Here is a 16770-nt window from a genome sequence, read left to right on the forward strand (position 1 = left end):
AAAGAATGCAAAAAAGTATGGAATGCAGAGGGTAAGCTATACCTATCCCTTTTACTATAATCTTTGATCAGTTAGTCTTAGTAACAGTAGAAAGAATAGAAGGGGAAGTTAGAGTAGGGAGAGCATTTTTGTTACCAAAAATATGGTCAGAAGCACCAAAATCAAGAATCTATTGTTCCTAAGATGAAGACTCTGCGACATAAGCAAAATAATCACTAGGTTGCATTGTGCAAGCAACTTGTGAAGTTGATGATTGTTGTCTTGATGCTTGGTACTGAAGATAGTCATTATAGTTTGCTCTAGTTGAAGTGATAGGTTGAGATGATTCATCCCTGACATCAGGTGTGGGAAAAATATCAGCTCCATTATGAACCACATTTATTATATGTCGAGGGCGATCATTATTATGTGGAGGCTTACCATGAAGAAGCCTACATTTTTATCCTTACATGCCCTCCCTTATTACAATGAGTGTTATGTAAGAGGAGAAGTCGCCATTCCTCTCTTACATATCCCTTACTACAATGAGTGCAATATTTATTGTTCCTCCGTTTCCCTTTCCTATATCCACCTTGAAAATCGTTAGTTTGAGCAACCATGATAGACGCATCATAGGAATTTACCTCTGGTGGTGCAGATGTGATGCACAATAGTCTGGAAAATACTTCTTCCAAGGTAAGACCAGATAGACTAGAAAGGATCTAGTCACGAACTGAGGTGAGATCTTCTCTCAACCCAATCATAGCCAAAACCATAAAGAACCTGTTGCTTTGTGTATCCTGATCATCCGTTTTGTCAGTAAAAGGCATAAGACAAACAAATTTATATTTCAAGGATTCTACTAGACCCAAATAACTTGCCATGTCTTCTTGATTCTGTTGTAGATGAACAATATCTGACACAACTTTGTAAATGAGTTGTATGTCATTTGTGTACAAAGTTGACTTTGTTCCACTTTGCAACAAGTCCTACAAGACTGAAACAAATTTAACAACTTAGGATCAATTGAATTTCATAGAAGACTACACAATTATGCATCATTTTTAATCCAAGTCAGCCTTTTAGTTGATGCCATGTCACTAGAATTTTTTATCAAGTGATCATCATATTCTTGACCTATAATCATAATTCTACAAAGTAGCTTAGGAAGAATAATTGCCACTATGACCTATAAGACAAACAAATTTATATTTCAAGGATTCTACTAGACCCAAATAACTTGCCATGTCTTCTTGATTCTGTTGTAGATGAACAATATCTGACACAACTTTGTAAATGAGTTGTATGTCATTTGTGTACAAAGTTGACTTTGTTCCACTTTGCAACAAGTCCTACAAGACTGAAACAAATTTAACAACTTAGGATCAATTGAATTTCGTAGAAGACTACACAATTATGCATCATTTTTATTCCAAATCAGCCTTTTAGTTGATGCCATGTCACTAGAATTTTTTATCAAGTGATCATCATATTCATGACCTATAATCATAATTCTACAAAGTAGCTTAGGAAGAATAATTGCCACTATGATCTAGTTTTGTTGTAGTAATTGTAAGTGATAGTGCCCCCAAGTAGGGCTGGCAAGGGGACGGGGACGGGGACTGCGGGACGGGACGAAGGGGGACGGGACGGGACAAGGGACGGGGTTGGGGGGATTTTGGGGGGACCGGGATTGGGGGGACAAAAATAAGTCCCGTCCCGTCCCACTATATATACGGGATGGGACGGGTTTTGGGGGGACAGGACGGGACAGGGGATTTTTTATTTTTTATATACTTATTTATTTGTATTGAAATTATATGTTATTGAATAACATTTTTAGTTTATTTGATTTTTTTTCAATAACATTTTTAGCTAATAAATAATGCTTAAGTTTTCAAATTTCAAAATTCAAATTTCAATTTCAAAATTCAAATTTCAATTTCAAACTTCAAATTTCAAACTTTTCAAATTTCAAATTTCAAATTTCAAATTTCAAATTCAACTTTCAAATTTCAAACTTCAATTTTCAATTTTCAAATTTGAGAAGTTCAAATTTGTATTTTAAATATTTTAAAGTAATTTAAACTTGAAATTTTGATTTTAAAATTAAGTATTTTAAAGTTAGTTTAGTATATATGTAAATATGTATGAATATATTAAAATTAAAATGCAAGACAATAGTTATATAAAAAAGACTTAATAAAGCCTTCAAATTTATTCAATAAAATCTAATTGCAACTTAGAACTTAGAAGTTACAATTTACAAATATTAGTGGAGTAACTAATCTACGCAGCCACCTTCTAGGAAGGGTTCTGTTTCAATTAGTTCTCGGATGTAATCTAATATTTGTATTTTCCTTTAAAATCCAATTCTAATTGTTGCATCATATCGACGGTAACATCCTCCGGTGTTGGCAAACTTGCTAGAAACTCTTGTGACTCTAATTCATCAACACTAGATCCAAGTACCGCATTAATCCAAGCTTCTTGTTTGGAACTTAACTTTGGCAAATTATCATTTCTCCTCTCGGCGTTGACCCAATCTCTAAATAAAACTGATATTTCCAAACTGTCTTCCGCCAATGAATGTCTATGATCGTCAAGTTGAAACCTTGCCGCACTAAAAACAGCCTCTGATGCAACTGATGAAGCTTGAATAGCTAGAACATCACGAACCATTTTGCTCAAAATTGGAAATGCAACGCTCCGCCTCCTCCACCATGCTAATAATTCTTCATTGCCATCTTCGTCTTCCACTGTTTCTAAAGATTGATTAAGATATTCTTCAAAATCATCACGGTTAGTAGAATTAAGACCAAGAAAATCTCGCATATAACTTGAAATTCGAGCTTTACTCTGAGGATTAGAAGTTTGACCAACTTCTTGAGTATTTCCTGTAGTTCTATATTTTTCATACAAAATTTTTGCTTCTACTTTTATGCTACACTTACAAAATTCACAAGTTGGATTTATTTCCGGTGAAATTTCTAAGGTATCATAGAAAGTGTCAACAAGTCCCTGCACACCTTGTAATTTATAGTCAGGATGAAGTAAAGTAGCAGTTAAAAAAATTTGAGGAATAGGAAAAAAATATTTTTAAAATTTTTCAATCATACCTTCAATTGCAACTCTAAATTTTTCAATTTTTTTGTATTTAGAAAATTGAATTGAAATAGCACAAATATTTATTAATACTGATGAAATAGTAGGATAATAAATTCCAGAAAACATGGTTGTAGCATCATAAAAAAGTCTAAAAAATTCTAACAGTTCATTAGTTTCTTCCCAATCTTCTTCACAAATTCTGTTTAATGGGTTAGCATTATGAGCATTAAACACCATTTGTATGGGTCCTCTATATTCGTAAGCAACTGAAAACATTTCGTAAAAAGAATTCCACCTTGTTTTAATATGTCTTGGAATTTTTCTTGGTGGCAAATCACATAGTACACAACGCTCATTAAATTCCCTAATTCTAGCAGCTCTATTAGCATAAAAAAATCCAGGCAACAGCATATTCAATTTTCATACAACCACATTCAAATAATGAAATACCATCTTGTACAACTAAATTAACATCAATTGGACATAATCTAGTTTTTAACATACTAGCAGCGTTTACATTATTAGATGCATTATCTAATGCGACAGACATTACTTTATCTATAAGCATGTAATTATCTATAACACTCAAAATATTTGAAGCTAAATATGCACCAGCTTTTTTCTCTACACATTTTTTATAACTTAAGATTCTTTTTTGCAAATTCCAGTTATGATCAATCCAATGTGCTGTAACAGTTAAATAATCACGTCCATTAACACTACGACCCATGTCCGAAGTTATAGACACTCTACAATCTAATATGCTAAACACACAACGAAGATATTGACAATGTTTACCTTGATATACAAAAACATCAGATTTAACAGTATTTCTTGAAAAACCTCTATAATTAGGATTATAAGTTTGTTGAATATATTCAATAAAACCGGGATGTGAAGGAAAACTATAAGGTAAACCACAAACAGAAACCATTTTAGCTAAATTTTCACGATCTCTTTCCTTATTATATTTACGTTGTGTTAGTGGACCACCGGGGTTAGAAGGATCTAATGTTCCTTGAACCATGTTAGAAGCCCCTACCGATTCATTAACATTAATATCAAAATCATTAACTGGAATTCCTTTTTTTCTATTGGCTAATGATTTAGCTTCTTTATATTGAATTGACACACAAGATAACAAATGTCTATTTAAGCCCCCCGTCCCACCTTGACCTCCACCTTGTTTATGTTTAAAAGGTTGCTTACATTTATTACAAATAGCAATATAATTTTCCTTATCTAAAGTCATAAATTGCCACATAACAGAAGTTTTAGGGCATTGATACTTCACCTTCTCCCTTGTAGGAGGTATAAGGGGTGGCCGTCCAGAATTTTGCTCCGTTGAATTTGTAGTTTCATTGGAACATTTGTCACCGGACTAGTAGGTGTATCTTCTAATTCATCTTCTCCCGAACCAACTTCTACTTCTTCACCTGAATTTTCATCAAGATAAGGATTAATATCACCATAAATTTGTTGTAAAAGTTCATGATCGAGTTGAGCATTTGAATCAATATCATAAGAAGTATCATCAACATAAGTAGAATCATTTGTATTAAATCTAACTCTAGAAGTACCACCACATTTACTCTTATTTTTTTCCTTACTACTTGTTTTAGTAAAATTAAATAATCTACTAATGCCACTTGGTTCTTTCTCTTTTCCTTTACCGGTATTTTTTTTGTTAGAACTCATATTTAATTATATGTAAAGTATAATATAAAAATAATAATAACACAAAAATTAATGACGAAAAATAAAATATAAATATTATGAAACGAATGTACCAAACGTCTGCGTTAATAGCACACGTTATAACCGATTCTTGAAGCTTGTAGTTTGTTGTAACTTGTAACTTGTAATTTGGAACTCCAATATTTGATAGCAAATATGAGAATTATATATATTATGATATATAATATGAAAACTTAGAATTGAAATATATGTATTATGATATAATATGAGACTTAAATGGGAATAAAATATTGAGATTTGAGACTTAAGATTGAGACTTGAAAGAATATAAATGAGAGAATATATGATTTTGTAAGAAATAATAAGGGATAGAGGGGTATTTATAATATTAAAAGTGGGTTAAAGTGTATTTATAATAACTTGAGGGTTTAAAGTAAATTATTAAAAGTAGGGGTGGTAGGGGGAAAAACTGTCAAAAAATCCGTTGGGGGGCCCCACTAGCCGTTGCCCAACGGATAGATTTTTAAAAAAGAAAAAAAAAAAAATTTGATAGGGGATCCCGCGAACCGGTCGGTTCATCCGGGCCGGGACCGGGACCAACGGGTGAACCGGACCGGTACTGGTCCCCTAATCCCGAAGGCCCCCATCCCGCGAGATTCAAACGGGACCGGGTCCAGGGCCGGGGCAGGCCGACCCGATTCCCCTGCCAGTCCTACCCCCAAGGCCTAGCTCAAGTGGCAAAAGGTGGAGGATTTGTGGCTTAGGTCGCAGGTTCAAGCCCCACACCACGCAAAGCGAAGCCTGATATTTAAGTGGAGAAGGGTAGAGGGGCGGGCCCATTATCCACCGAGTTTAGAAGGCTGTGATTGGTCCAAAGGGGGGTCAAAGACGGATTTCTCGGTTAAAAAAAAATAAAAAAATAAAAATGTAAGTGATAGTTTGGAAGAGAGTTGGCCTTCCAATATTCTGAATTCCATTGTTTCGGACATGATTTATCACCAAAAGATATAGAAACTAGTAGTAGCAAAAGAAAAAATCTAGCAAATATAAACTCTTTGTTTTGTTTGTTCGATTCAGTTTTAAAGACTGAATAGGTTCAGGACTTGTGCCTGGGAGCATTTCTTTTCCCTCTCATTTATCACTTGAACTGCTTTATGAGATGGGACCGGGACCAATTGAGCTTTTATGATCTTACTGGTTTCCTTAAATATTTAAGTGTTAAAAACCTCATGGTTTTCCAATACTCTTCACAGGATGCTCATGAAGAATCAAAGGCTGTCACGAAAGCTACTGCTATGAAAGGTAATCCATTTTCTTGTGGTTATGCTGCTGTGGCATGTGCTGGAAAAAAATGATTTGCATTACTGATACGTTATTTTCTAGTACATAGTAGATTCTCTATAAGCTAGTTCAGCTAAGGGTTGAGTAAGAAACCTTTAATATGATCACTGAGTTATATTACAAATATTTTCCCACTTGATAGTTGAATAGTTATGGATGGTTTTAGTTTATAAAGGAGGAAATGGGTGAAGAAAACGATCCTCCAAAGATCTCTGTTGTTATTTTAAGATATCTAGATATAAAGATCTGTTCTAAAACGACATTAAACTAAAAAAATTTTTATGAAGGGCTACAAAACCAATTAACCCCCTTCCTTTTGTTTTTTAGATAGGAAAAAACAAAGATAATAAAATACATGTTAATGAATCTTGGCCTAACTCAACCCCAAAAGCTAGATCATGAGGGGAGGGTTGCGCAAGGTTATATAAAGAGACCTCCCATTATTAAGTCAACCAATGTGGAACTCAACACCCTCCACACGTGACACACTGAGCAACAGATGCTACTTGTGGAGATGTCTGCTTACTTGCGTGATTCCGAAGAGACTCATTATATTCCTTTATAGCAATAGGATCATAACTAGGTGGTGGACCATGCAAAATATGATATATGTCACGAGTGTGTCCAAGTTTATGACAATAACTACACTTGGATCGAGATCTACCAAAACGACTTCCTCCTCTACGATTCTCCATAGGCTGATATGTTCGCTTGTCTATGGTTTGAGATGTGAGAACAGAGGAGTCAATGGTGGATGATGAAACTACTTTGTGACAGGGAGGCGCAGCAAGACGAAGTAGACCAAAGAATAATTCATCAATTATAGGAATTGTAGGACTAGCTAAAATCTGATCACGTACTGAATCATGGTCAGGAGGAAGTCCAGTGAAACAAGGTCTGTCTGTGCTCTTGTTGTTTTTCTACGTTCGTAGTGACTGACATCAACCTCTCAAATTCCTCCATGACCGCCTGTACTTGTCATAAGTATTTAGACATATCAGATTCTTGTTTCTTTAAGTTAGTCATGCGAGAGATCACATCATAGAACCGAGATATGTCATTAGTGTATAAAGCATGAGCCTTTTCCCAAACTGAATAGCATGTCTTGAATTGGCGAAACAAGGGCATCAACTTGGAATCAATAGATCATCATATGAGACTACATAATTGAGTATCAATCTTCTCCCATTGTGCTATGCTTTTGCATGTTCCTCACTAGCATTTGTCATTTCATCTACCACACAAGCATTGGTTCTTAAATGGTCTTGGACACCTTGACCCTTGCACCACAACTCAACGGAGGAAGCCCAAGCTAAATAGTTTGAGCTTCCCATTAATGATTTTGAAGTAATCATAGGGCTTGAACTTCCACTTTTGGGGCCAAAAATATCAATCCCGAAAGACAACTTGTAAAAATCAGGCAAAAAAAATTGTTTCTATCGCCGGAAAATTAGATCTGCCACCGGTAAGTGGACAGAAATCAAAGAAAAAAATTATATATGTAGGGTCAGAATTACGAGGCGACCCCGGAAAAACAATATGCTGAAAAAAGGGACGGAAACCGCCTAAAATTTCTGGAAAAGTGGCTGGAATCGGCGGAATCTTGAAAAAAAAAACAGATCTGATTGCCCAAAAATGGTCGGAATCAGGAAATAATTGTATGGGTAGCCTCAGAAGGGAGAGCCGATACAACTGGAAAAAGAAAAACTGCCGAAAAGTTGCCGGAACTAACCTCACACACCGGCGCGTGGTCAAATTTCGCCGGAAAATTCCCACCTCTGATCGGTGCGTGAGGTGTTATTGTCCGGTGGGTCTGATTGGGGTTTTGTCGTCAGAGAGTGAGGGACCCAGTGGTGGTGTTGGTTTTCCCACAACACTAGCGAAAAGAGATGATGACAAAATTCAATTTCGACCGTCGCCGGAAATTTCTGTAAAGGTTTCTCACCATTGCTCTGATACCATGTGAGAAATAAAGGAGAAAATATTATTGAAATTGTGTGTCTACATTAAGACCCTATTTATAGACAGTATATTAAACTCCTTTCTAAATTGTAATTCCTATTCCTATTCTAAATAGGATTGTAATACTTAATTCTATTCTAACAACTTTTATTGCTGTCAACAAATTACACGGTGACGATATTTTCTGTCAAAGGTCACTCGTAAATCCATAACGATTACTTTCTCTGCTGGTCTTATACCATGTAGGGAATAAGAGAGACTGGAGAAAAAAATTGAGAGAATTTGTGAAAGAAGATGTATGACATTTGCGTCTTTTATGTTCACGGCTCACGCTCTACAATGCACTTCTTTTACATTTTTCGATGGGGAACACTTGCATAAACTTCTATATATTACTTGTAAGTCCTATCTATTTACACAATCTGTGATTAGTTCTTGATTCTAATTATAGGAACCTTATTAGCAATTTCAATGAGTGATGAAAGATATAGGTGCAGTTTCATGTTGAGTAATCATCTTTCTTTGCTTTTTGTTTCATGTTCACAATGGGTTTATAACTATTTTAAACTCATTTTAAGTATATGTTTCTAAGCAATGAGATTGTAAATGCAGCAATTAAGCAGCGAATGGAAAAAGATGTTGACGAAGTTAGCAAAGTAGCTCGATTCATCAAATTAAAGATCGAGGAACTTGACAAAGAAGTGAGTAAGATTAAATGCTTTCATCTCTTAGTTCTGGTACTTCTGTGTTTCTTTTGGTTACAATCTATTTTTCCTATATTGTAGAATCTGTCCAATAGAAGCAAACCAGGGTGTGGTAAAGGATCAGCTGTTGACAGATCAAGAACCGCAACAACAGTGTAATTTTGAGTGCTTACATCTCTTTTGTCTACTCAATATTTGTTTCTTTTTTGATATGGTCACACCTCGGTGTTATTTTGACATTTGTGGGTGGGTATCTCTGAATAATTTCTTTTAATGGATGCACAAACTGACTGCTGGCACAAAACAATATATTGGGACATACAGTGGATAAGTTTGAGGGTAGGTCTACGGTATCTCCGTGCATTTGCTAGTATGACTGTATACTATGTTCTCTTGTCGTACAGTTATGGCATGCTACTTAGAGTCGAATTGCTATATTACTACCTTTTACACAAATTGATGTTGTTTCTGTAGTTCTTCTTAGCAGCATATTTATTGTTGACTTCTGCCTTGTTAAGATCACATATCTTAATTATATGAACATAATCTTCTGACTCGTACTACAAAAGTAATTACCAATCTATATGCTCATAAAGCACAATTTTTAGTTCTTAAATGCACAGTTCCTAGAGGGTTCCAAATCTAGCCTTCCAATATGAGTGCGAGTCAAGCAAGCCTGAATCCATCCAATGAATGAAATGACAACATATGAAGTCAGTATCTTCCAATTTGTCATAATACTTAATGTGTCAGAAAAATGAAGCACAATAGTTATGCCTTTTCTCAGGCTTCTCTTCTTTTCCAACAATTCAGATTCTCTACTACTTGTCTTATTACACATGTGGTCAACGAGTGAACTCAGCCTGTTATCTTTAATTGCAGTTCCTTGAAAAAGAAATTCAAAGATAAAATGTCCGAGTTTCAGGTATGCCAGCTACATTAATAATGGTTCTTTCTCTTCTGATTTTTTCTTGCTTTTTAGGTTTAGTTGATAATTTTTTTACAGACACTACGAGAAAACATCCACAAAGAATATCGTGAGGTTGTTGAAAGGCGTGTATATACGGGTATTAAGAACAACGGATTTGAGATTCTGCATCGATTACTTAGAATTTTTATCCAATTGTAACTATTTGCTTTTGGTGTGTATGACAGTGACGGGCAATCGAGCTGATGAAGAGGTGAATCTATGTAGTGTTGTTGAATTCTTGAAAATGTCAGTTTTCTATGCACATGTTCTAATGTTTCCCTGTATTTTCTGCTCCATGCAGACAATTGATCGGTTGATAGAAACTGGGGACAGTGAGCAGATATTCCAGAAAGCTATCCGGGAACAAGGGCGAGGACAGGTATGCTCCTGCTCGGCTGTTTGTGCTATCTTTTTCTGTCAGTAGCTTCACAGTGGTGTCGTAGTAATAGTTCATGCCGTCCTGCTCAGCTGTTTATCCTATCCTTTTTATTCAGTAGCTTCACAGTGGTGTCCTAGTAAAGTTCACATATGACGAAGGGTCATTATATCATGCTTTTAACTTACATTCCAAATGCATTGGGTCATGGTGGTTATGCTTGTAAAGCTGACCAATTAGGTTTCTATTTAAACTTCCTGGTTTATTTATGGTCAACAGGACCATCTAGTGCTGTTTGAATTCTGTTCTTTTAGTATAATTGGATATTTAAGTAGGATTTTCATGAATAATACCTTGAGGGACCTGATATTCTCTCTGTCCCCTCCCACCAATTATTACCATGTCAGCAGTTTATTGATACAGGGATAGCCCATCTTTGCACAGGTTTAGCGAGAAGGAAAAAGGTTGAGCTGATCAGTAGATAGGACTAAGGAATAATATTGTTTGGTTGTAAACGGAATCAATAGTGTCCCAACGGAAGCCTCTTGCCGCTAAGTTAAGCAGCCGTAGTATTTTCGTACCAATCATGTATTCATATAAATCATTTCCTTACCATCATATCCTTACTTATAACTCTCACACCGCTGGTGCCTTATGTTCTCTATTCCATTTATACTTTGGGTCTCTCAAATTCGATTCCTTCATCTCTCCCTGTGAAAACAAAAGAGAAGAAAATGGTTCATTCTCATCTGATGGAACTATCATAAAGTAAGACACTCATCCAAAAAGGCTAAAAGATAGGATGCATGATTTGACTCGGTAGAATAAGAAACCAAGGAATGGATTTCCAAATTGTTGTAGCAACTTTTACTCTCAATCCTTTCACAAAATTTCTAAGCCGGATGATTTCCTAGCTGATAAAGGTCTCTTTAAATCTCAGGCCCAGTGCCATGTGCTTGAAGTAGTATAACAGCAAATTACTTATTAAAAACAGTAATGTAACACGTCATACTCGCACAATGTTTTCTCCTACATATATGTTAAACTGTTGCTGGGCAAAAGATGTTGAGAGTTAGGCAATTAATTCGAACTACATGGGGCAGATATCAGTGAGAGGGAGTTATTTGGTTGGTCATTGATGATATTTCAAAATATAGCATTATTTTGGTAATAAATCACATTTTGGCCACCAATCTTTCACGGTCAATAGTTACTGTAAGCAGTTACTCGATCTTGCTGGATGTTTTATTTCATTTTCCCTCCTCATTTTTCTTCTGCATAAATTTATGCAAACTTTTGCCTTTTCCCTCTGGCTCTGTTATATTAGTTTCACTAACCACGGCACTAATGTGCCTATTGAATTATAATAATTAGTTCCATCATCACTGGTTCTCTATGTTACTTTTTTGCAGATAATGGATACGCTAGCGGAAATTCAAGAGCGCCATGATGCAGTCAGAGAGCTAGAGAGGAAACTTCTTGAGTTGCAACAGGTATAACACGTATCCCTATGATGAGGGACAATATAACAGCAAAAATTACTCACAGATTCCTAATTTTCAACTAAGTGGGGAGAGAGGGGACAAGGAATGCAGAAAAAATAGAAGAAAAATTGGATTATATTCTTGTTCTGTTCTGTTGAATATATAATTAAATAAATAAAAATATTCCATTTAAAATAACGTAAATTATTGAATGAGATGTCACACAATTCAGCATGGTTTCAGAATAGATGGAGGTCCTAGGTTAAGTCTCACCGCAACCCATTATTTTTAGGAATTTCCTCAAGTTCAACTCATAAAAAAGAATCAACCTGTAGGTGAAGGGCGCATGCTGAAGATATGATTAGGTAAATAGAAGTGTGTGATTATATATATATATATATATATATATATATATATATATATAACACGGGCTTGTCGAAGATATAATTAAGTAAATAAAAGAGTGTGTGTCTCTCTCTATAATTATATATATTTATATCTTCTAATATGGACTAAACATGAGCACAGAGTGCTGAGTGCTGATCATATTGTCTCTCTCACTCCGAGAGTATGTTTCCGAGATATCTATGCTCAAGATAATGTCAGTTGGTTTAAACATACACCCGATGAAATAAAATCACAGAAATGATGGAGTTTATAAATTTATTCTCCTTTTTCCGATGGAAGGTGACAGACATTGTGGGAAGTGATGATGCCATTATGGAATTAGTTCCTGAAAAAAGAAGAAGAAAAACAGGCAGTGATATCCGGTTTAAAATTGATTACTATCTTCGATGCAGATATTCTTGGACATGGCAGTGTTAGTTGATGCTCAAGGGGACATGCTTGATAATATAGAATCACAGGTAATTTCATTATCTTTGTGTGACCCCTATGCTGATATGGGTACTTTCTTGTTTCTTTGTTGTCTTGCATTTTTTATTGTCTCTATCGTTATGTTTCATTTCCTCATTGTTTGACATGCCAATTGAAATTTATTACCTACCCCTAGCCTGATACCTTTTCTTTCCTCTTTCCTCTTATGCATATTTAAATATTCTCCATCTTTATATTTTATTTTCCCATTGCTTGACAATCCAATTGAAATTCATTATATTTGTATGAATCCGACCCTCATACCTACTCTTTTTTTATCTTTATTTTTGTTGGGAAATATTCTGTGTTTATATTTTCTTGTTAGAAGGCTCAAATATGCGATCAAGCTTTGAGAAAACTCATTTATGTCACCCCGTTAATTGTTGGGCTCAATCATGCCGTTACTATTACAAAAAGGGTCGATTCGTGCTATTATTTTTTAACGGTCATATTTGATGGTTCTGTACAACTACTTTTTCCATGTGGGCTCTTATTAGAGGTCCACGTCACCAAAATTAAGCTGGTCAAAAGAAGTTCAAATATGTAATTTAACTTTGAGAAAAAAGATTCATCTACACCATTCGTTAATAACTTTGGGTTCAACCATGCCACCATCGTTACAAAATGAGCCCATTCGTCCTACTTTTTAACAGTCAGGTTTGATGGTTTTACAAAAGCGTTTTTTTTTAATCTGCCCTCTTATTAAAAGAGTGCCAAAATTAAATCAACCTAATTTAATGAAATTTGAATTTAAAACCTGATCCATTATCACCATACACGACTTACCCTAACCCATTTCCCTTTTATTTCTCCCTCAGACCCTTAGATCGACAATTGGCAAGAAACTGCTAGATGAATTCATCATTATACATAGTAGAAGAAAAACTGGGTTCAAAATATTAATTATATAATATAATACTAAGCAAACAAGAAATTGACACTGAATTATGCTAGAAATGGTAGGGGAATAAGAAGCAAAAAAAAAGAAACTAACTTTACTACTACCCAAGTGAAATTATGGAGTTCAAGATCGAACCCACGAGTGTAATCGCAATTAGAACCCCATAAAATCTCTATGGAACTCCAAACAGTAAGAAAATAAACAAGAAAAAAAAAACTTACGTTAGCTAAAGAAGAAGTGATGTAATCAAGAAAAATGGGGTTCTATTTTGGAATAGTGAGAGAAGAGTGATGGAGCTGTGTTAAGAAATTGAAAGATTAGGGCTTGTAAGCATTGGATTTTTGAAGCTTTTGTAAGGGAGTCAAACATTAAAAAGGGGGTTTGGAGGAGAAATAAAAGGAAAATGGGTTAGGGTGGGTGGGTGATCACCCCCAAAACTTGCCCTATAGAGGATAAGCGGTCGTTGCAAATATAATCTAGATTTCTTTGTGACCGGAGTCGATCCCACAAAGACCTATCAAAGCTTTCTTTTGTATCGCTAAGAATAATTTAGTAATCAATTTCTCAAGGTTTAATATTTTGATTCTTTTCATTATTAATTTAAATAAGAACTAAGACAAATATAAATAATTAAACACGTAAGTAATGTATGATTTTCTTTTAGAGGAAAGCTAGGTTGATGATTTCACTGACTGTCGGAATCTATGTTTGCTCGGACTCTTCAAAAATGCCAACAGGTGTGTCAGATTCGCCAAAAGTAGTGTATTTTTGGAGAATCCGAGACGGATGCAACATCAAAAGTGAGAGTCCGCGTAACTAAGGTCGGAATAACTTAGAATATGCACATTATAATCTTGTCGAGTTATTCTCTATCGACCATGAACCTTTAGTCGCTATAATTGTTTCTCAGCATATAATAGTGATTTTCTAGAGCTATTCTCTCGAAAGAACTCTAGCTAACCGATTACTCTATTCAGATAGGTCGCACCAAAGTTGTTATCTCTAACTTCCACTTTTAAATCTCGGTCATAAATCTCTTAATAACTCAAAGTGGTGTTCAACTTAAAAACCTAATCTCACAGTCTCTCTCTAGAAAATAAAATACCACAACACTATTTATTGAGGGCCCTTCAATTGGCTACAATAAAATATAGTCGAATAAATAGAGATAAAGTAAAAGGACTTGATTATAGTAAAACAAAATCACTAGTTCATCCAATAATGGGTTCTATCAATCATCCTGGAAAATAATCTAGCTACTCATAGTAGAGTTTAAGAACATAGCATAGATTGACATAACGAACTAGTAAAAGAGTAGAAGAGAATGAAACTCTATGTTGAATTCCAAGTTATCAGCTATTCTCCTTCTTGCCTCTCAAAAGCTGCGTAACACCTTGAATATCGAGTTAATATACTATTTATACTGCACATATTTAATCTGTGGACGACCTTCGGCCAAAATAATTAAACCCCGTCACATTTTTGTTGTACGCTTTGCGGGCCAGATAGCGTGGCCGCTCCGCACACGGCCAATGTTCAGGAGCTACATTTGTTTGCTCTTCAATGTCCGTTTCTACTAGCAGAGCGGGCCTGGTAGCGTGGTCGATCAGTGCACGGCCAAAGTTCAGGAATTGTATTTGTTTGCTATTCAATGTTCCTTTTCAACTAGTGTGGAGCGGGCTTGGTTGCGTGGCCGCTCTGCGCACAGCCAATTGTTGTGTTCTTCAACTTTTTCTTCATTTTTCAAAGACCTTTAGCTCAATGACTCTCGGATGCGATCTCGATCATTCCAATGGACTTATATTTAGACGTTAAAGGTCTATAATAAATCTATATTTGCTCCAAATATGCATATTAGCTCTGACAAATATCTTATCCAAAGAAACACACATAAGAAGCACATAGCAATAATAATAATGATCAAGTGAAGACAAAAGAAAACATATGAGACCTTTACAATGATTAAATGTGTGTATTTTATGCCGAATATTAGTCGGGTATGGTGTTAATGAATTGGATTTTAATTCCAAATATGGTTGAACCCAACTATTAACGAATGACGTAAATGAACCTTTTTTCAAAGTTGGACATCATAGTTGAATTTTTGTTTACCAGTTTAATTTAGTGATGTGGACCTCTAATAAGAGGCAATGTGGAAACAATGGTTTTGCAAAACCACAAAACCTGACAGTTAAAAAATAATGGCACGAACAGGCCCTTTTTGTGACGGTAGTGTCATGATTGACTCCAATTATAAATGGAGGACATCAATGAGGCTTTCTCAAAGTTCGATGGCATATTTGAGTTTTTTTCCTATTTTCTTTCATCATTGCTTGACAATCCAATTTTCAGGTTTCAGCTGCAGTTGACCATGTGCAATCACTGAGATGTATTATTTTAATTATTTACAAACCTGTTTCTTTTTCTTTTTTTTCTTCTTCTTTTGGGGTTAGTGTAACGTCAGTGCATACTATAACTCATTTTACTGTAATCTAAGAGGAGTTGCATGTTGGTTGTACTGTTCTACCAGTGGCATGGCAAGTGATTGTGTTTTCTTTGGTGGTGATGATCACAGTGCAAACTCCAACAAGATTACGTTATTCATGGTATGGTCTTTCATGTCGAATTAGTTCCGTCTATTGTTTACAATATTTGTTCTATTCCAGGTAGTCAATGTGTCTAATTCTTGGCTTCTATTTCGCAGCGGTCTTTAATTTTCATCCTCAAATGCATTCTTTATTTTACTACTATTGCTCATATAATGATATTTGTGGACCAAAGTACTTTATCTATGAACTAATTTTGCTTAGTATAAGTTTAGCGAACTTTTGCTTTGTCTGACTAAGTGTTGTAGGAATTGAGTTATCGGACCTAAGTTGTGTAGTATCTAATTCATTCGGCATAAGTTAGAGAGTTTTTGCTTCATTTGACATAAGTATTGTGAGAAAAGGCTTAAAATAGTCCATTATCTCTGAGTTTAGACTCAAAATAGTCCCATTTCTTTTTAGTGGAGTATTAATAATCCTGATTCTTTAACAAAGCAGTGTATTTTTAGTCACTATCATAACCACTGTGAGTTTTTTTAACAGAGTAGTAGGTTGTGCACGTGACTTCTTCTCCCGAGCAAACTAACTCCTCAAATATCATTCTCTTCCCCCATTTCTATACCTAGTGTAGTTTTTTCTCTCTTTATAAACAAACCAGGTCATTCTCTTCCACCATTCCTTTTCCCAAAATTTCATAATAACCTTAATTTACAGATTATTCTCTCAACTTAATGGTTTATGGCAACTCTCTGCATTTGATATTTCAAATAACCAAATTTATGGGAATTTACCACAATTTTCATTGAAGATCAAGGCACTATCACT

The 16770-nt window shown here is 35.1% G+C and overlaps 1 protein-coding gene across 1 annotated transcript; it reads left to right on the forward strand.

Moving 5' to 3' along the window:
• Positions 1-5986: 5986 nt before the first annotated feature.
• LOC125827623 (putative syntaxin-131) lies at positions 5987-16113 on the forward strand. The gene is made up of 12 exons (XM_049506932.1): positions 5987-6087; positions 8701-8789; positions 8874-8947; positions 9675-9717; positions 9799-9859; positions 9948-9973; positions 10064-10141; positions 11551-11631; positions 12423-12488; positions 15752-15788; positions 15902-16005; positions 16066-16113. Exons 1-12 carry the CDS (start codon positions 6015-6017, stop codon positions 16111-16113), a joined length of 780 nt encoding a protein of 259 aa, XP_049362889.1. The 5' UTR covers positions 5987-6014.
• Positions 16114-16770: the final 657 nt, after the last annotated feature.

Source organism: Solanum verrucosum, unplaced genomic scaffold, assembly GCF_900185275.1.
Source record: "Solanum verrucosum unplaced genomic scaffold, falcon-dt-bn FXZP01000294.1, whole genome shotgun sequence".
In the NCBI taxonomy this organism is placed as follows: Eukaryota; Viridiplantae; Streptophyta; class Magnoliopsida; order Solanales; family Solanaceae; genus Solanum; species Solanum verrucosum.

Coding starts and splice junctions, on each gene's coding strand:
- LOC125827623 (XM_049506932.1), top strand. CDS start 6,015: ATGGTTTTCCAATACTCTTCACAGGATGCTCATGAAGAATCAAAGGCT. Junction 10,142..11,550: donor GGGAACAAGGGCGAGGACAG/GTATGCTCCTGC, acceptor ACTTTTTTGCAG/ATAATGGATACGCTAGCGGA. Junction 12,489..15,751: donor TTGATAATATAGAATCACAG/GTAATTTCATTA, acceptor TCCAATTTTCAG/GTTTCAGCTGCAGTTGACCA.